General features: G+C 38.9%; 1 protein-coding gene across 3 annotated transcripts in view; it reads right to left on the bottom strand.

Annotated features, from left to right (window-relative positions):
- epha4l (eph receptor A4, like) overlaps nucleotides 1–21,758 on the bottom strand; it is a 120,615-nt gene that overhangs the window by 54,787 nt on the left and 44,070 nt on the right. For all 3 annotated transcript variants that reach the window (XM_034167831.1, XM_034167833.1, XM_034167832.1), the window contains exon 4: nucleotides 21,528–21,683. In XM_034167831.1, coding sequence (XP_034023722.1) covers nucleotides 21,528–21,683 — 156 coding nt within the window. The remainder of the gene's footprint in view (nucleotides 1–21,527; nucleotides 21,684–21,758) is intronic.

Raw genomic sequence — 21,758 nt, 5'->3', positions numbered from 1 at the left:
CCCTGTAGTCGGTGCGGACCAAGGTAGCTTAGCCGCCGTTAGTTACCCTCTGGCAGATCCCGAGCAGCCGGGAAAGCAGGCTGACTGGGTGACTGTGAGGAGGAAGCGTAGCCCTAAACAGAAGCCCCGTGTACACCGCCAACCCGTTCACATCTCTAACCGTTTTTCCCCACTCGACGACACACCCGCCGAGGATCAAACTCTGGTTATTGGCGACTCTGTTTTGAGAAATGTGAAGTTAGCGACACCAGCAACCATAGTCAATTGTCTTCCGGGGGCCAGAGCAGGCGACATTGAAGGAAATTTGAAACTGCTGGCTAAGGCTAAGCGTAAATTTGGTAAGATTGTAATTCACGTCGGCAGTAATGACACCCGGTTACGCCAATCGGAGGTCACTAAAATTAACATTAAATCGGTGTGTAACTTTGCAAAAACAATGTCGGACTCTGTAGTTTTCTCTGGGCCCCTCCCCAATCGGACCGGGAGTGACATGTTTAGCCGCATGTTCTCCTTGAATTGCTGGCTGTCTGAGTGGTGTCCAAAAAATGAGGTGGGCTTCATAGATAATTGGCAAAGCTTCTGGGGAAAACCTGGTCTTGTTAGGAGAGACGGCATCCATCCCACTTTGGATGGAGCGGCTCTCATTTCTAGAAATCTGGCCAATTTTCTTAAATCCTCCAAACCGTGACTATCCAGGGTTGGGACCAGGAAGCAGAGTTGTAGTCTTACACACCTCTCTGCAGCTTCTCTCCCCCTGCCATCCCCTCATTACCCCATCCCCGTAGAGACGGTGCCTGCTCCCAGACTACCAATAACCAGCAAAAATCTATTTAAGCATAAAAATTCAAAAAGAAAAAATAATATAGCACCTTCAACTGCACCACAGACTAAAACAGTTAAATGTGGTCTATTAAACATTAGGTCTCTCTCTTCTAAGTCCCTGTTGGTAAATGATATAATAATTGATCAACATATTGATTTATTCTGCCTAACAGAAACCTGGTTACAGCAGGATGAATATGTTAGTTTAAATGAGTCAACACCCCCGAGTCACACTAACTGTCAGAATGCTCGTAGCACGGGCCGGGGCGGAGGATTAGCAGCAATCTTCCATTCCAGCTTATTAATTAATCAAAAACCCAGACAGAGCTTTAATTCATTTGAAAGCTTGTCTCTTAGTCTTGTCCATCCAAATTGGAAGTCCCAAAAACCAGTTTTATTTGTTATTATCTATCGTCCACCTGGTCGTTACTGTGAGTTTCTCTGTGAATTTTCAGACCTTTTGTCTGACTTAGTGCTTAGCTCAGATAAGATAATTATAGTGGGCGATTTTAACATCCACACAGATGCTGAGAATGACAGCCTCAACACTGCATTTAATCTATTATTAGACTCTATTGGCTTTGCTCAAAAAGTAAATGAGTCCACCCACCACTTTAATCATATCTTAGATCTTGTTCTGACTTATGGTATGGAAATAGAACACTTAACAGTATTCCCTGAAAACTCCCTTCTGTCTGATCATTTCTTAATAACATTTACATTTACTCTGATGGACTACCCAGCAGTAGGGAATAAGTTTCATTACACTAGAAGTCTTTCAGAAAGCGCTGTAACTAGGTTTAAGGATATGATTCCTTCTTTATGTTCTCTAATGCCATATAACAACACAGTGCAGAGTAGCTACCTAAACTCTGTAAGGGAGATAGAGTATCTCGTCAATAGTTTTACATCCTCATTGAAGACAACTTTGGATGCTGTAGCTCCTCTGAAAAAGAGAGCTTTAAATCAGAAGTGTCTGACTCCGTGGTATAACTCACAAACTCGTAGCTTAAAGCAGATAACCCGTAAGTTGGAGAGGAAATGGCGTCTCACTAATTTAGAAGATCTTCACTTAGCCTGAAAAAAGAGTCTGTTGCTCTATAAAAAAGCCCTCCATAAAGCTAGGACATCTTTCTACTCATCACTAATTGAAGAAAATAAGAACAACCCCAGGTTTCTTTTCAGCACTGTAGCCAGGCTGACAAAGAGTCAGAGCTCTATTGAGCTGAGTATTCCATTAACTTTAACTAGTAATGACTTCATGACTTTCTTTGCTAACAAAATTTTAACTATTAGAGAAAAAATTACTCATAACCATCCCAAAGACGTATCGTTATCTTTGGCTGCTTTCAGTGATGCCGGTATTTGGTTAGACTCTTTCTCTCCGATTGTTCTGTCTGAGTTATTTTCATTAGTTACTTCATCCAAACCATCAACATGTTTATTAGACCCCATTCCTACCAGGCTGCTCAAGGAAGCCCTACCATTATTTAATGCTTCGATCTTAAATATGATCAATCTATCTTTGTTAGTTGGCTATGTACCACAGGCTTTTAAGGTGGCAGTAATTAAACCATTACTTAAAAAGCCATCACTTGACCCAGCTATCTTAGCTAATTATAGGCCAATCTCCAACCTTCCTTTTCTCTCAAAAATTCTTGAAAGGGTAGTTGTAAAACAGCTAACTGATCATCTGCAGAGGAATGGTCTATTTGAAGAGTTTCAGTCAGGTTTTAGAATTCATCATAGTACAGAAACAGCATTAGTGAAGGTTACAAATGATCTTCTTATGGCCTCGGACAGTGGACTCATCTCTGTGCTTGTTCTGTTAGACCTCAGTGCTGCTTTTGATACTGTTGACCATAAAATTTTATTACAGAGATTAGAGCATGCCATAGGTATTAAAGGCACTGCGCTGCGGTGGTTTGAATCATATTTGTCTAATAGATTACAATTTGTTCATGTAAATGGGGAATCTTCTTCACAGACTAAAGTTAATTATGGAGTTCCACAAGGTTCTGTGCTAGGACCAATTTTATTCACTTTATATATGCTTCCCTTAGGCAGTATTATTAGACGGTATTGCTTAAATTTTCATTGTTACGCAGATGATACCCAGCTTTATCTATCCATGAAGCCAGAGGACACACACCAATTAGCTAAACTGCAGGATTGTCTTACAGACATAAAGACATGGATGACCTCTAATTTCCTGCTTTTAAACTCAGATAAAACTGAACTTGGCCCCACAAATCTTAGAAACATGGTGTCTAACCAGATCCTTACTCTGGATGGCATTACCCTGACCTCTAGTAATACTGTGAGAAATCTTGGAGTCATTTTTGATCAGGATATGTCATTCAAAGCGCATATTAAACAAATATGTAGGACTGCTTTTTTGCATTTACGCAATATCTCTAAAATCAGAAAGGTCTTGTCTCAGAGTGATGCTGAAAAACTAATTCATGCATTTATTTCCTCTAGGCTGGACTATTGTAATTCATTATTATCAGGTTGTCCTAAAAGTTCCCTAAAAAGCCTTCAGTTAATTCAAAATGCTGCAGCTAGAGTACTGACGGGGACTAGAAGGAGAGAGCATATCTCACCCATATTGGCCTCTCTTCATTGGCTTCATGTTAATTCTAGAATAGAATTTAAAATTCTTCTTCTTACTTATAAGGTTTTGAATAATCAGGTCCCATCTTATCTTAGGGACCTCGTAGTACCATATCACCCCAATAGAGCGCTTCGCTCTCAGACTGCAGGCTTACTTGTAGTTCCTAGGGTTTGTAAGAGTAGAATGGGAGGCAGAGCCTTCAGCTTTCAGGCTCCTCTCCTGTGGAACCAGCTCCCAAGTCAGATCAGGGAGACAGACACCCTCTCTACTTTTAAGATTAGGCTTAAAACTTTCCTTTTTGCTAAAGCTTATAGTTAGGGCTGGATCAGGTGACCCTGAACCATCCCTTAGTTATGCTGCTATAGACGTAGACTGCTGGGGGGTTCCCAAGATGCACTGTTTCTTTCTCTTTTTGCTCTGTATGCACCACTCTGCATTTAATCATTAGTGATCGATCTCTGCTCCCCTCCACAGCATGTCTTTTTCCTGGTTCTCTCCCTCAGCCCCAACCAGTCCCAGCAGAAGACTGCCCCTCCCTGAGCCTGGTTCTGCTGGAGGTTTCTTCCTGTTAAAAGGGAGTTTTTCCTTCCCACTGTAGCCAAGTGCTTGCTCACAGGGGGTCGTTTTGACCGTTGGGGTTTTACATAATTATTGTATGGCCTTGCCTTACAATATAAAGCGCCTAGGGGCAACTGTTTGTTGTGATTTGGCGCTATATAAAAAAAAATTGATTGATTGATTGATCTCGAATCAGCTAGAAGTGGCAGGGTGCCTGGGCATGCTGTGCACAGTGGGGCATTGTAGCACCTACTCAGTAACTTTACACAAAGTTTATTTTGGATCCTGACTTGAGGTTTTTGCTTGGCTGTCAGAGCTACCCATGGTTGCATGCTGCAGCTTTATGTGTGAGCACGTCTGTAAATAAGTGACACAAACTCCACTGCTCATCAATACCAATTTACATGTCAGCTCTATTGTAATTAATGTGTTTTTTTACATTGCTTTGAAACATAAGCGATGGTAATTGACTTAACTTTCCCTCTCTCCCTGTCTCGCTCGCTCTCTCTGTGACTAATGAAGCACACGCAGGCTAGCTGGGGATCGATGCGGGGTGAAATATGAAAGCTAGTCGGTCCACAGACGAATCATTTCATAACGGAAATTAATTATGAGTGTTATTTTGGGAGGAGAAGAGCGGCAATGAGTGATTTCATTGGAAACAGAAGTAGGGCCGTGTGTTGGCACGTGTGCACGCAGCTGCCTGAGGATGAATAAGTATGCTGTTATGCACGGGTACGCTATATTAATGGAGATGTTAAAGCGCACGTTTACCTATAATGCATGCATGATAATGCATGTTTGTGTGCCAGGCAATGGTTGCAGAGTCAGTGTGGCAGAGAGCAGCAGGTAAGCAAATACTCAGTGAGGCTGACAGAGAGGAGATGGAGAGGAAAGAAAAAGGACTCAAAGAGAGACAAACTCCATCTGTTCATCCAGGAAGCGGTATGTCACTGAGTAAAGTGGATGTCAGCATGGCATAGAATGGACAGAGGTCCAGAAAGGAGGGGTGGGGACCAGTGGTGTAGTCTACATTTTTGAAGTGGGTAGACTGTGTTTTTTGCCCGTCATCAAACCCGTGCATTGCGCCCCGGTTATTAACATTTTTAACACCATAACAACAAATAGATCTATACTTTCCATCTGATCATTTATATTCTATATTTGCCACTATAAATGTGAGAAATGTGTCAGAATGTAAGTAATTTGCACCAATTGCAAAATACAGTATACAACAGTAAATCTAAAAGAGTGATTAAAAAATACAAAGATCAAATACATTTATTTTTTGGCATCTGAAAACCTAATTTAACAAAGAAATTTAATCAGGTCATAAACCAGGAATAAACAATGTTTAAATCCAGCCAAAAGTATCATATGCAAGCAACTGTGCATTGTTTAACAGTAAATAAGACAATTTTAAGTCAGTCACTCAAAAAAAAAGTGACTGTGACTCCTTGTTATTAAGAAAGAAAAATTCTCTTAACAATAATAAGGAGCAGATTATTGCCTCCCAACTAAGTATATTGCAAGAGTTCACTTTTCCTCCCTCTATTTAGTATTGGATATGAGCCTGTACTGTCAAATTCAGCAGCTGCAAGATTCACCCTTCATATAATCCGCATGGCCCCACGTTGTTTGTGGACAGTTTAGATGCATAAACAAAAACAAAACAGAACACACCGGTCTACATGAGTATGCACTGGCTGCAGAGCCTCACACCTCCTACCACAATCTCTGTTGAAATTGACAGTCCAGACGGGGGACTGGAACCTGTAGGGTTTGTGGTCCATAAGGAAACCTACCCAGTATAAACAAGCTAGTATTAGTATACATTAAGTTCCATTAAAACAGCAGCTAGGCTGAAGGACAGAAGCTAGCTCCCAGAAAATTCACATACAACAATGAAAATATGGCAGATGCTTTACTTTGCAGAAACCTTTTCAACTCATGACAAAAAATTGTAGGCCAAATCAGTGGCACAAAAGTATAGTATGAAGACAACCAACTAACTAACTAAGACAACCATGCAACTACTGGGAGTATGCCACTTACCAATTCCAGTCATTTTAAAACTACACTATCCAACAGCCAACGGGACTCAAGCTCAAGAGACATCTGTAGATTACCGGCAAAACTCTATTATTTTTTAAAAAGCTGTTTCATTTTATATTTTAACAATAAATGAACGGATCATTAAAAATGTTCACGAATCAAAGTCAAAAGACATTTGCACAAGTAGAAGCTCTCCACTTATTGTGCTCAAATTCATATTTTAGAAATGACTGTCCTGATAACAACATTAAAGGCAATTACATATTTTGTCAAAATTACAAGTTGATCAAGTTGAAAATTCATCAAGAGGTTTATGTCACAGAAATCCTACTTTACAATTACTGCAGTCATTGTTAAATTATTTCCTGTTGCATTTATAATAAACATTTGTATTTATTTACAGTGTCTGTTTTTCTGGTTGAAATGAGATATAAATAATCTACCAGACTTAAAAAAAAATGTACAAATTTCCATGTTATTTTGTCTAAAAATAAATGTCCGAGGTTCCTTATGTTAAACAAGAAATTATCTAATCTGAAATAACGTGGTTTTAATTTACAGATGAAAGGTTTCTAAAGAACCATTTATTGATTTATTTAGCTATTTTAATTACAAGTGTTTTAAACTTTTTTAACAGTAATCAGAAATTCTGAGGTAACAAACAACAACAAAAAAACATTTCCAAGGATTTTTCTTCATAAAACTGCTCCATTAATGAGCAGTCCTGTGACACGTTTGTTTTGTACAGATCAGTGGTTTATTTCTACACCAATCCATTTTGTACAGATCAGTGGTTTCTGTTTCTGCCACTAGTCTTCCGTGTTTTGGCCCGACGCGTTGTTCCTATTGGACAGCGCAAAGGTACGTCACGGCTCAGAAAGTTGGATTGGCTTGAACTTTGTCTACGTCAGCCTGCCGACAAGCGGTAATGCGCGCTCCAGTCAGCATCTAAAAAGCAACGCGTCTCATTGAAAATAATGCTTTTTAGACCGTTTTTTGACGCGTCTGACGTATTCAGTGTGAAAGGCCCATTAGTTTAGTGAACAAATAAAAAACTAGCTGTCGTAGGCTAGCCCACTTACCAGAAATGCAGACAGCGCCAGGTTTATCTCCTCCACTCAGGGTGCAAACTTCATCAATCGGCCCTGAAGCAGCAGGTGGACGTTTTGGGAAAAAAAAAAAAAGTAAAACCGAGGCCTGTTTTCTTTTCATTTTTTCGGGTAATAATCACCGTCGATACTTCCAGCATTCTTGTTTGTGTGCGGCTTTCGCGCTGATTACCTGGTAGCCCCGCCCCATCTCTCTATGAGCTAATTAAAACTCTTATCTAGCAGAACGAGCGGGGGTGGGACATACGGTGCACTCTGCAGTGATGGACGCTTGATGGCTGTCTTTTAAAGGGAGAAAATAAAATTACAGTCAATAAGCGCTTATTTTATTTACACCGTCACGTTCCCCGGGGCAATTTGAAGTGGGTAGACGGAAATTCCCGGTCATTTTAGGTGAGTAGACGGCGTCTACCTGCGTTCCACATAGACTACACCACTGGTGGGGACTGAAAATAACCTAAAGCGTCACTAATATCTTTGGGTAGACTCCTTGGGTACCACTTTGGAAGACAAAGATGAGGATTATCACTTGCATTGTGACCGTGTGCACATTTCTCAAAGCATAATCCAGCAGGTGCCTCAGTATTGAGGGCCCCAACAAATGGAAAAAAAGGGGATAGATGGCTAGTTTCTAGAGGTGGGGCTGGAACACTTTTCTGCATGGGTGGCTGCCATCCCCAACCCAGTTTTATTCCATGATGTCATGGATGTGGCAACCTGCAACATCAGACCTGACCTAGTCACTAATAGCATGAGAGCTCAAGCTGTGTGAAACAAAAGAAGAAGAATTAGCATGTCCTACATAGGCTCTGAGGTCTATTGGTGCTTATCTTTGGCTTTTGTAGTGTGAAGCAGGCGAGTGCCTACAACTCGCTCTGGATGGGACAGCAGTCCACAAAAAGTTGCTTCCGCAGCCAAGACCAGTTACCATTTACAGCTCAGTAGAAAAGGACAAAGCAAATCACATGTCTTGTCTAAAGACACAAACACTTAGTGTGACCGGGAACCAAACTCAGATCGACAAATTTTGGTGCCAACTTCTATCCCACTAAAGAATTCCTCTTCATCCCTCAAACTCTATCCCCTTAAAATAGTACAGCAGATAACTGTAAGAATCGTTCAAATCTGGTTACAAGCACCAAAATTTGACTGTGTATACCTTCTGGTACATATTGTAGAAAAATAACTTTAGCCATTTGAATTTTCAATGGGAGGCCAAGTAGGGGTCAATTGAAGAATTGCACAGGGTAAAAATTAAAAAATGTTCCAATCATATTGAAAGTGATACCACTTTATGTATCTGATGACAATGATTCCAAAAAGGTATAGTTTGGACTATCTATAACTGAATGTTCTGGAGTTATGGGGTAAAAACAACAAGAATGGTGACAAAGGTCAGTTTCAGATTGTACAGGGGTCAAAAGTTAAAGATGCTCCAGTTTTGTTAAAACGTGGTGCAAATTATTGGTTGAACTAATAGGATTAACAAACAGAATAGTTCTCACTGTGTTGAATGTTTGGTCTCCAAAGTAAAGGTCAAACAATGTTGACGTCCATTGGATTCTATGACATGTGACATATAGTGCAGCAGATAAGAGAATATTTAGAGCGAAATCCTGCAAATGGTGATAAAAGCATCAGATTTGGCAGAAATAGTCCTCAGACAAACCTCTTTTGAAAAAAACAATTGGCCACTTGAATTTTCAGTTGGCGTTCAGGTAGAGGTCAATTGAAGAATTACACAGGAGTCAAAGTTAAAAGATGCTCCAATCATATTGAAACCTATGCCACATTATTTGCCTGATCATAAAGATTCCAAAAAGGTATAGTTTGGATGGTCTGTAACTGAATTCTATGGAGTTGTGGGATAAAAACAGCAAGAATGGTGACAAAGGTCAGTGTCAGTTTGTACAGGGGTCAAAAGTTGCTCCAATTTTGGTAAAAAGTGATGCAACTTACTAGCTGAGTTAACACGGTTTTAAAAAGGAATAGTTTGGACCATGTATCATCCTTACTTATTGCGTTAAGGGGTAACATATGTCACATGTAATTGAATCCAATAGATGTAGACCTTGTTTGACCTTTACTTTGGAGACCAAGCATTCAACACTGTCAAAATTATTCTATTTATTAATCCTATTAGCTCAACCAATAATTTGCATCACTTTTTACCAAAATTGGAGCAACTTTAACTTTTGACCCCTGTACAAAATGAAACTGACCTTTGTCACCATTCTTGCTGTTTTTATCCCGTAACTCCTCAGAATTCAGTCACAGACCGTCCAAACTATACCTTTTTGGAATCTTTATGATCAAGCAAATAATAATACAATAACATGCTTTTGGAGAGCGGTATGCATTTTCAAGAGGCCCGACGTCCACACCCAGACGCCCAAAATGACAGCTATTCGCCCTCGTCTAATTTGGGCGAACAGCTGTCATTGCAGGCGTCGGGATGGACGGAGGGACTCAGAAAAATGCATACCGCACGACAACAGCATGTTATTTGCATTATTATCACTTTTTACTGAGATACACAACACGTAACGCGTACATAAAAAGTTGGCTCACTTTTGTCGTGTCTCGCGCTGTCTGGCGTGCGCTGCTCTCCCTCATCAAGCTGGCTGCTTTAGCTGCTGTTCATTGTCGTACTATCCACGAGAAAAATCATCCGGAATATCCATATTGGGACCAAAACACACTTCTCGCCTTTTCATCTTTTCCTCTGCGGACAGTTTTTTTTTCCTCTGCGGACAGTTCTTGGGCTGTGCGCGCTATGACGTCATTTGTTTACACACAGTGGGCGGGTATAGCCAGATACCGTCGACGTAAATCTATGATACCGGCCTAGCAACGCCCCGGTAAAGTGATAATAATGTGGAATATTTTTCAATATGACTGGAGCATCTTTTAATTTTGACCTCTATGTAATTTTTCAATTGACCCCTACCTGACCACCGATTGAAAAGTCAAGTGGCCAATCGTTTTTTTCAAAAGAGGCGTGTCTAAGGAGTATTTCTGCCGAATTTGATAATTTTATCACCATTTGCATGATTGTTTCACTTATCTGCTGCACTAATATGTTACCCAGTAATATGATAACTAAGCATGACACATGGTGCAAACTATTACTTTTTAAAATCCTACTAACTCAACCAATATTTTGCATCATGTTTTACCATAATTGGAGCAACTTTAACTTTTGACCCCTGTACAAACTGAAAGTGACCTCTGTCGCCATGCTTGCTGTTTTTACCCCATAACTCCAGAACATTCAGTTACAGATAGTCCAAACTATACCTTTTTGGAATCTTTGTGATCAGACACATAATGTGGTATAGCTTTCAATGTGATTGGAACATTTTTTTTGACCCCTATGCAGTTCTTCAATTGACCCCTACTTGGCCCCCTATTGAAAATTCAAATGGCTAATGTTATTTTTCTAAAATATGTACCAAAAGGTATACACAAACTTTGGTCCTTGTAAACGGATTTGCAGGATTCCTCTGCAAATATTCTGTTATCCGCTGCACTAAAAACCCTATTATTAAATTCTTAGTGAACATAATAATATAGCGTGCCGTAGCACTCTCCAACCACTCATCAGGCAATGGGAGAAACGTAATGTCCACATTCAGGTGTTTACGCCCAACCTCTACAATAACAGGCCTTTTGTCAATGGGCTTGGTATGAGTAACCTCCACACTGTGTGAACTCAGTGCTGTGTGCTATAAAAGTATGAAGCCATTCCTCTTATCTTCACTTCAGCTGAGTTCAGGCCATAAACCATACAGAGCAAAGGTAATATTAATGTTTCCGCTCAACATCTAAGAATGTGTTTGTACATCCACTGATGTTATCTTTATAAGGACAGAAAGATAAGATTCTCTGACGTTTTACTACCCATGTCAGAGGACTGCAAATTTTTTCATGCATATTTGGCTTTGTGAAGTAAACTAATGAACGGCTGTAGATATGCAGCCAACACGTGATAGACAGATAAAGACGAGTCATAATGCATCTTAAAAGAGTTCAACAACAACTGTTGTTGGTCACTTTTTATAATTCTTGTGATATACTAATACTGCCAAAAATTTTGTGATATTTGTTTGTTACATAATGGCACAATCAGGCCAGAGTGACACATCTGCTCACAACATTACAGATTTTTTTTTATTATTACTTTTTTTATGATTGAGGAGATTATTATAGGGTGATACATGACCATGTAAGGCCTATGGGTACATCAAAACTGTCAAGTTCTAGGTCTCAAATCCACGTTTTTACATAATAATCTCAATGCACCAGTGATTGCCCAGCTTCATCTTAATGAGTGTTAATCCGTGATGAATGGAGTTCTGGTAATTTGCTCAATTTTTTTGGGCCTGTTGAGGATGCCACCTATTGGGAGCACTGCCAAATGCAACCTTTTCTGAAGTAACCCTTATATTTGAGGCATTTCTTTACTATGGCCTCAACATCCTAAGATCAGTTATGCATGATATGAATGTTTCAGATGCAAAATCTAGTAACTCCCTTTTTTTATTGGAGAAAACTGTAGTTTAAAATGGGGGTTTAAAGGAAGACATATTAGAAATGCACAGATTTCCATAAATAAAATGTAAATGGTCTGCTCAAATTCTTTAATGTTTTGCACAGTGAAAGTTACCGAAGCAGCCAAGTACATGTTCCCTCAACTAAAACATTTATCATTATGGAGATAGCGGGTTTTACACCTGAACCCTTCATACCATTAGAAAGCCCAATGCTATGACTTGAAATTCATGTGTGATAATAAAGGTGCTAGAATATAGATGGCACTCAAATTGGTCAAAAGGTCAAATTTGTGTCTTGGGGATGACATATCTCAATTCATCCTCATAAGACTCAAATGAAATATTGCAGGTACACATGTAAGATTATAGTGGGATTAAGGCTCTTGCTATAAAACAAAATTAAAATTCTAGAAAATATAAACTCAAACGACATGGAATTGTATGTAATTTTGAACATTGTGGCCATATCGTCAAACCTACTATGAACATAAACCTTCGGTCTAACTCAAACTATAACCATCAAAGCAGCAGTAAACACAATCTGACCTCATATGAATAGTATGAAAGCAGTTTGGAAAAGGCCCCATATGTTCTTTTGACAGCCCAGAAAGGTTTGTGTTACATGAGTATGTTTGAAAACAAGCTTGAAAATGTTCTTTGTCTGGTTGTATATTTCATTGTTGTTATTACCTGAACAGGCTGTTGGATGTAATATGGTGTCACCTGAGTTTTAAACCGACTCAAACTATGACCCATAGTTAAAACAACCTCAATTTTCCACAGAAATCCAATTCCCCATGCGTAATGCTGAACTTTACATATGCATATTGAGACACAACTGTGACCTGGCAAAGCCGTTTTATTGGTATGTTCTTTGAGGAAAGTTACGACAGATAATCTAACAATAAATTCCTTTGACTCTGTATCAGATGTTTGAATGTGTTGACATGATGGCTTCATTTTGTTTGTTGCTATGACGATGGCTATAAAACTTAATGGCTTTATGGGGTCTGAGCTTTGCATGTATTGCCTGTATTCTCCACACACACTACCCATGGCTGTACCTGTCATTCTCCCAGAATGCACCGGTAGGAGTACGGGAGTGTGAGAGAGCTGTCGGCTGTGAATGACACCCGGTAATTAATCCTGGGAGAGAACGGCAGGGGGATAAGCAGTACTCACACAGCCTTGTTACAGTTAGCTTAGCCTTAAAATTCACACTTCTCATTGGTGGGTTCCAGAGAAAGTTTACACCAAAAGTCTCATTTCTCCTCATCTTTGTTCTCTTTTACTTGTGAGCTTTGAGTTCGCTTGTAGCTTTATTTCTTGAATCTACCCCCTCCCCCAACCTGCCCGATTTAATGTGTCATTCTCATTTTTAGTCCGCCCTCCTCGCCATCTCTCCTCTGTGTATACTCCCACCCTGCCTCCTTCTCTCCTTCTTTCATCCCTCTCTCATTCTGTCTTTTTCTATCAGTAATTGTTAGCTGAGTTGGGCGCGCAGGCTAAATTGACCGGAGCACCGACCCTGCTATTACCATCCGGGAGGAACTTTTTCAATACTCCCCTCGAGTGCTCGTTCTCAAGGTTCCCTCCCTCTTCCTCTAGCAAACCGCCGCTAAGAAAACTGGGGAAAATCTGAGAATCACATCAAGGGCCAGGCAAAACCCCAAAATGGAGAAACCCCCACCTCATAGGCTGAACACTGTGGAGCAACCCACTCCCACGGGTGTCTGTCCCTGGTCCTAATTAGCATCCTGTGCTACGTGTGTGTGTGTGTTTGTACATGCCACATGTAGCCACTTTTTAATCCAGCATATACTACTGTTTGCTTATTTTATTTAAAATGTCACTTGAGTTTGTAGTTACAATTTTTTTTATTTTAAGTCATTAAAAAAAGGAGAGTAAGAGTGCATTACTATGCTGTATAAGCTAATGTTGTATAAGACACTGTTTCATGAACTGTGAAAGTGCCAATAAATGGCATCAAATGGAAACAGAAAGACAGCAACAGAGTCAAATTATAAATACAGTCAACCACAGACCCTGTTCAAAAGAACTATGGATGAAATCTGGACACGTCGCGTGAAGGTTTAGCTGGATATCTCCTGGACAAGAAAAACACCACTCACACAGCCCTGTTAATGTTAGCACTAATTTTAGTTACAAATACAAAGTTTTTACTTGGTTTGTCAGTAGGTGATGGTTTTACCATGTCTTAAAAAAAAAAAAAATAACTTCACTAAAAGTATTTTTCCTGTATTAGATGGTATTAGTATTAGTATTAGATGGTCCAGGCTCCTCCAGTTTCTCTTTGTATTTTGCTTCTGCAGCTTTCCTTTTTTCTGCTCTTTGTTCTTTGGCAGTTTGTATTTTATCTATGCCTGTCATGCATCCTCTACTTTTCTCTCGCTGAGCAAGTAGGAACTGTCTGTCATCTTCAAACTTTATCATTGTTAGGACATCCTGATGTGCCATGTCAAACAAGTCCTCCAAAGATTCACAAAACACTGTTTCATCTTTCTTCTGCTTGTCTGTATTGCGATTCATGGTCTTTTTCAATGTTTTCCATTTTCTGAACACCTTTTCTAACTTTGTGATCAGATGCTGCTTTGCCCTCAGTGGGATTCTAGCTCTCTCCCAAAAAGGAATTGCCATGTCTATAGAGGTCACAGCAGCATCATGGACAGTTTTCTTCAAATCAGTGTGTTTGAAGAAAAATACCTTGAGTATTTGCCCATTTGAGGGCAATTTGTTTCCCTTTATTTCAGTCGGTGGAACCAATAAGGTATACAAATGTTCTACTTCTAGTAGCTGACATGTTTTACTGAAGTTTCCAGTTAATGGTTAAGAATGTTAAATCAGCAAGTGTCTCTTTTTACATTTATCTCATGTTAGATTCACCATCACCAAAGATCTGAATGAAAAGGAGCCGTGAATTGAAGCAAAATTTTCAGCTTGTAGCCTAAAATAACATTTTTGAAAGTATCTTGTTTGTGAGAAATATTTAAACCCAGGTATAGTTTTAAATTGAATATAAAATTATACTTTAGTTACACTCAGGTGGTTAACTTCTATCCTCTTTATAAGTGATGTGATTAGATACTGGATAATAGATAACCTATTGCACGGGCACTCGGGCAGCGATAATTGATATGGTATTGATATGATATATTATATTATATGGTATGGATATATTTATATTTTATTTATGGTCCCACTCTGACCAGACTGGGACCATATGTTCACTGTCAGTGTTAATTTAACACTGGTGACTTTACTGCATACTGTTGTGGTGTTTTGTTTGTTTGTTTGTTTGTACTGCCTGAGAGACTGAGAGTAATGGAATTTCAATTCTCAATATGTCTGTGTATACAGTGCAGAACTGACAAATAAAGTTGACTTGACCTGATTGATATATATATATATATATATATATATATATATATATATATATATATATATATATATATATATATATATATATATATATATATATATATATACACACACACACACACACACACACACATATGTGTGTGTGTAATAAAAATACACAATTAACCAGACACGCTTTCATGCTTTCAGACAGATTCATCCAAAGTCTGGGAGGCAAAGCATTGGAATGTGAGTTTTATCTAATCTGAATACAATTATCAGCTCAACTGCAGCTCACGTGAACAACCGATCAAAAGAACAAACAGTGTGAAGAGCAGCGAGCTCTGAGAGACTGACTCAGTCGGCACATAACACAAAGCAAAAACCATCCGACCAGCTCCCGACAACAAAACATAAGGAAACATGTATAAATAAATTAATTTAGTACTGTTTGGAAGACATAAGAGAGGAAATGAATTTCTTTTTAAAAATTGCCTTTACTATTTGTGGATGTTTGAGGAATTTCAGTATTTTTTTTTACAATATCTACAATTCATGAAAGGCATTTTTAAATGCGTATTTTGTGAGGGTTCTATAAGATCTTCCTGCATCACAAGAATTTGTACATTACAGATGCCCATGAGCCTCCACTTTACTTTAACTGTGTGTAATTATATGTTTCTACAAGTGCAGTGATTATGAATCCACAAAACCAACGACATATTTCCTGGAATATTCATCACTACCTACCTTTTTAACAGTTTATACAAGACAGTCCAGAAAATGTATAACCGCACGTGTTCAAATGATGCACCTGAAATTGGTACTATTCATAGAATATATCCAGTGTACTGAAAATCAAAAATGTGAACTCTATCTGATAAATAGTACTAAATAACTAAAATAAATAAAATTGTTTCTGGGTTTGCATCTGAACTCAGCTAAGTGCAACTGGACCAGGCCAATGTGGAACCCCACCTTGAAAACAAATTGCAGAAATAATTCGGGCAAGCAGACGTACACACACACACACACACGAGACTGTTCTCAATACCTTCTTGCTCCTCTGAGAAACGGGGCAAGTCTAATAACAGGCCTGCACACGGACTGTAATCACAGCATCAGTAGACCCCAAGCTAAGAGAGGGGCGAAGCGTTTTCAATTACACACACACACACACACACACACACACACACACACACACACACACACACACACACACACACACACACACACACACACACACACACACACACACACACAAAATCATGCACCACAATTACCAGAGATGCAAGATTTTTCCCGCCTTGACCTTCAACAAGGCAAACTGGGAAATGACTTTAAGAGGGGTTGGTTTTCATCCAATCTGTGTATGACTGACGGAGTTTGCAAGAGAAAAATGAGAGATTGAAAAAAAATGGATAAGGAGGGTTGTGTGAGTGACAGCTGTAATTACTGAGCAACAGAATGTGAGTGAGAGGAAAAAAATACACAAGGAAGGAAAACAACAGACGACAGACAGGGTGAGGGTTCAAAGATCAAATGTTGAACGGCTGACGAGACGGGGCAAAGGTCAGCGAGACAGCCTTACTAATGTTAACTTCCTAAATATGGAGTTTGGAATGCCACGAGGTCGGAATTGCAGCAGGATACCATAACATCAGGCAGCTTTAGCAGCTGTTGTTTGCATTAACATTATAACGTCTTAAAAAAAAACACGTCTGTTAGGTGCAAGCTCTGAACAAATATTAGAATATTCAAACTGCCTGCTCCCTCACTGGATAAATAATAAGCAGTGAGAAAGTCAGATGTTAAAAAAAAAAAAATCTGCAAGTAGAAAAACTGTCATTTCATCATGAGATATAGATGTATTTTCTTATTATTTATTTTTAGTGAGTCCCTACAAGCAGATCCAAAGCGAATCTGCATGTTGATTTAGCACAAGTTTGACACCAGATGCCCTTCCTGACACAACTCCACATTACATGGAGAAATGTGGCAGGAGTGGGGTTTGAACCGGGAACCTTCTGCATTGAAACCAAGCGCACTGACCTTCTTCTGATTTGTTTTTAAATTTCTTCCATTTCCATTAAGCCTTTGTCATTACACACTGGATACAATGAAACTGCACGTGTCCCTTGGTGGTACAAAAACAATTGCAAAGGAATGTAAAAGTATTACATAAAGACATTAAATAAAAGTACAGATTAAAAATGTCAGTATTGTCGCATTTGTTTATGTATGTGCATATAATTTTATATTCAGCTGTTCCTACACGATCATACTGGATATTGCACATTTCATCATCAGCGATTGAGTGCTGTTCTTCCTAATGAGATAAAAATGATTAAATTTGCAAAAATATCCTTGAGCAAGTCATTTAATGTGCTGTTCTCCTCCAACAAGGGTTAAATACATTAAACCCAAAATTACCAATCAAGGATCGTCCAGTTTAACTGAACTCAGTTATAACATCTGAAAATATTATTGATAATATTCAACATAAAACATAAGATTTAAACAAAATTATATCATCTTTAAATTTCAATTTCCCTTGCTTTTCTGTCATAAAAACGAATTAGAATTGCATTCAGAATTGTCATTAAATGCACCAAGACTTCTCACTGGAAAATTATTGACATAGAGTTCCACTTTGTTTGTTTTGATCTACGTTAATTTCTGTTGACTGCAGAACTGACAGTCAGTCCACAGACATGCTGCTGCCGCTGCTGAACTCGGAGGTGTAAACAGCCAAACTGGCACTAAGTATCAAATTAGTTACCTGTTGCACATAATTTAATCGTGGAAACTCTTCCAGAAACAGATTTGGTTCACAGTCAGTTGTAATGCAGCAATGGACAGTAAAAACTGTTACTGTGTTCTGCTCAGTTTTTTTGGTGAAACACTTTTACAGTTAAAAATATTGAGTAAATTAAAAAGCTGTGAAATCATTTAAATATACTTGATCATCTTGGTAAATCTAAATAAAAATATTAAGTATATTAGTCATTTCCAAATATTCTGAATGAAATTTACCAAACAAATTATGTATGTTTCAAAAAATAGAATTTGTTAAGCAAATTCTAATGTATTTCAATGACAAACTCAAATAAATAAATGTAAAGAAGATAAAATTAACGGTTAAATCTTTAGGCATTTCATTTGATATATTCAACTCAAACAATCAACTGAATGTGTTTCAGACATTTTATTAAGTCAGTATAGCTGTTTCTTATTGTGATATATACAAAGTCAATTAATTACATTTTAGTGTATAAATACATTCCCATGAACAAACTCTTTGTGTGTGTGTGTGTGTGTGTGTGTGTGTGTGTGTGTGTGTGTGTGTGTGTGTGTGTGTGTGTGTGTGTGTGTGTGTGTGTGTGTGTGTGTGTGTGTGTGTGTGTGTGTGTGTGTAGGTACCAATTAGCCAACCAGCACAGTCAATACAATGGCTCTCAATGCTTGCTTGGCTAGTTACCCTGTGTAATTACTGTGTAAGCAAATCCCACGCATTTTTTATACATAAACAGAAACTTAGTAACTCAAGCAGTGATTAGGTTGAACGCCCAAAAACAGGGTCTCCAGTTCAAGGCCACCCATGCTTTATGTACATCTGAAGTTGCGCCAGGAAGGGCATCCAACAAAAAAACGTGCCAATTCAACATGCGGACCCGTACCAGATCTGCTGTGGCAGCCCCACACAAAAGTGGGAGAAGTATAGAAGAAATTAGTATTCTGCTAGATACTGTATTTTCCAGACTGTAAATTGCACAGGATTAGTAACATCTGTCCAAAAATGCGTCATGAAGCGGTATGAACATTCTATAAGTCACATTGGTCTGTAAGTCACATTTATTTTTGAAATGTGGTGGTGATGTTTCATGCAGCAAGAATTCAAATGAATTTAATGAGCACATTATTTATTTATACTCCAAACATCACATTAGCAAGCACAACATAGCAGGCTAATTAACACTAAGTAAGGCACAAAAATCTCTGCGTAAACTGCTTCATGTGCCCTTTGAACAGACGATCATAGGTGAGATAAATGTGCAATGCAATTAAACGGAAAACTTGATGCAGTACTGATTTATAACAAACACTGTGTTAGTAAGCAGAAGCTCACAGGCGAATCAACATAATTGTACTAGACCACTGATCAGATGAAAAGATCTGTTGAGAGGCTCTGTTCAATGCATTTAAATGTTTCACTCCACGTGTTCTTGTTGTCTTACACAGTTCAGCAGGTGGAGTGCCAAGTAGTATGAAAGTTATATTCCCTGTTTTTATTCACAACAGTGACTTTTAGACTAGAATAGAAAGCTTTTTATTGTCATTATACACAAGGTACAACGAAATTAAAAGACAAATCCCATAGTGCAAAGGTGTAAAAGTAAATATAAAAAATAATAATAATAAAATAAATAAATTCACTCATTGAGCCACAGAACATCTCTCTCATTCAGATCATCATTCAGTATAGAAGAGCAGCTTATGCCTTTAGATGTTGCCATCTTGTGGCCATAAATGATAATGCAGTGTTTTTTATATGTAAGTCGCAGGACTTCATGAATTACAGTAGTTAAAAAAAACCCCACCATAACCCATATTCCGGAAAATACAGTTCATACTACCTATTTAGTGATTCTACAGAATACTTTAACCTTAGTTTTAATATTATATATTTATGCATGATCTCCCATATCACTGCAATGGGAGGAGACATTTCACGTTATTAAACCCGAGCAAGTTTCTGTACTGGTCTAATTGATGTCGGTGTTGCCGGTGTTTAAGTGTTACATAGCTGAGACTTGTTTGACTCAATAAAGGGTTTTACTGAGTGACAAATCCACATAAAGTTGACGGATTATTAAGACGATGTGCCGGGCCAACAATGAGCTGAGAGACTGAACAGATGTTTTGGTTGTTAAAATGGCTCTGTGACACGTACAGTACTCACCCGTGCACGAATGCCTCACATGTATGGAATAATAAATGATGTTATTTGCCGAGAAATTAGACTCTACATGCACAACTTTCTTTGTTTGTGTACATTTTTATCAGTATGACCTCTAATGTCCAGACAGGTGATGAGGATTTACAAAAATGGATGAGGTTTCATTAAGCAGCATGACTTAATATTTGTTGTAACAGTCGGGGTGAGTCAGGGGAAGTGTTGGCAGTCCTGAATCCACCTGGGTTTGGCTCACATTACTGGATGGTGGAAAACTGAGATAAACCGAGAGAAATAACAAACTCTGAAATCTCCCCCTCAGTCATATGCATATCTGAATTTACTGCTTTCTTGCTTCACCTTGCCAGCTTAACCATCACAGCATCTTATTCAGATCTAATACCTCCAGCTTTCTATTTGCGCTTGTTTTTCTACCTTTTCTTTCACCTTCCTCCTCTACATTTTACCTCTATTTGTCTTTCTGTATCACTCTCCCCCTCCTGTGTTGTTTTGCAATCTCTCTGTGGAAAACCGAATCTTGGATGCAGCAGTTTATACCCTCATTAGTTCTTTGTCACTATGACTGATCACTAAGCACCACCTGGAATCAAAAGGCACCTATTAAAACAGCAGCTGCCTGCCTTTTCACAGAGCACAGTATGTTGATGCATCATGCATAGATGTAAATCGGTTTGCAAATCACTGTAAATCATGGCCTCTAGTGGAAAAGCACTAATTGGAAAATAATAATGTAACAAATTATGGATGTCCTGATCCGATAGCACACAGATCAGTCTGCGTTCCCAGTTGCTGCATTTCATAAGCTCCATGCTGACAGAGCTGTAGCTACCACCCTATCAGTGCTTGCTGCTAACTCATCAGCAGCAGTGTGGTATACATTTTAAAAGCATATTTACGCTCTGCTTTGCTTCAATGTGCACCGAGTGTGTTTCTGATGGATGGTGCATGTGATACATTTTTTACCAGCAAATTAGGTAGTACATTCCACGTGAATACATATAATTTTTCTCTTCATGGTATATGTGTTTTCCTCCTGCTACCTAGCACTGCACAGTCCCATAGCCAGAAGGGCTATGGGACTGTGCATATTATATATATATATATATATAGAGAGAGAGAGAGAGAGAGAGAGAGAGAGAGAGAGAGAGAGAGAGAGAGAGAGAGAGAGAGAGAGAGAGAGAGTCTGTTTAAGTGGCAGGCAGCGAAAGAGAGAAAGACAAGAGAGACAGACAGACCCATATAAAATTCTCCAGGCTCCAGCATTGGCTGTCAGGCAAAGATCCTCTAGAACAGGGACTGAAACTAGAGGTGACACTTTGTAGTTCCAGGAAGTGGTCGAAATAAGTAGCTGTGATTTTTCGTCACTGATTTATTAATAGATACAAGTTGGATACACCAGCAACCCTCAGAGGCCTGAGGGTTAATTTGCATAACCAGAATGTTGGTGTACTTACGAGTGCAGGGCATGGAGGCTGGGTCAGTTTCAGATCGGAAATACCCTTTGTCACAGGCGCAGGAGGTAGATCCCTCTCTGACTGAGTAACTGTGGAGTGGACACTTGGAGCAGGAGCCATCAGTGGCCAAAGCACGGTAATATCCAATCTTACAGGCTGAAAGGAAAGAAGAACACAAAGGAGTAGATATTACCTTCTTGTAGAGAACATACATCAGCAGGTAGATTTAAG

Source organism: Thalassophryne amazonica, chromosome 4 (assembly GCF_902500255.1).
Source record: "Thalassophryne amazonica chromosome 4, fThaAma1.1, whole genome shotgun sequence".
NCBI classification, from domain to species: Eukaryota; Metazoa; Chordata; class Actinopteri; order Batrachoidiformes; family Batrachoididae; genus Thalassophryne; species Thalassophryne amazonica.
Note: the sequence above shows the minus strand (reverse complement) of the source record. Positions and strands in the feature narration are given on the sequence as shown.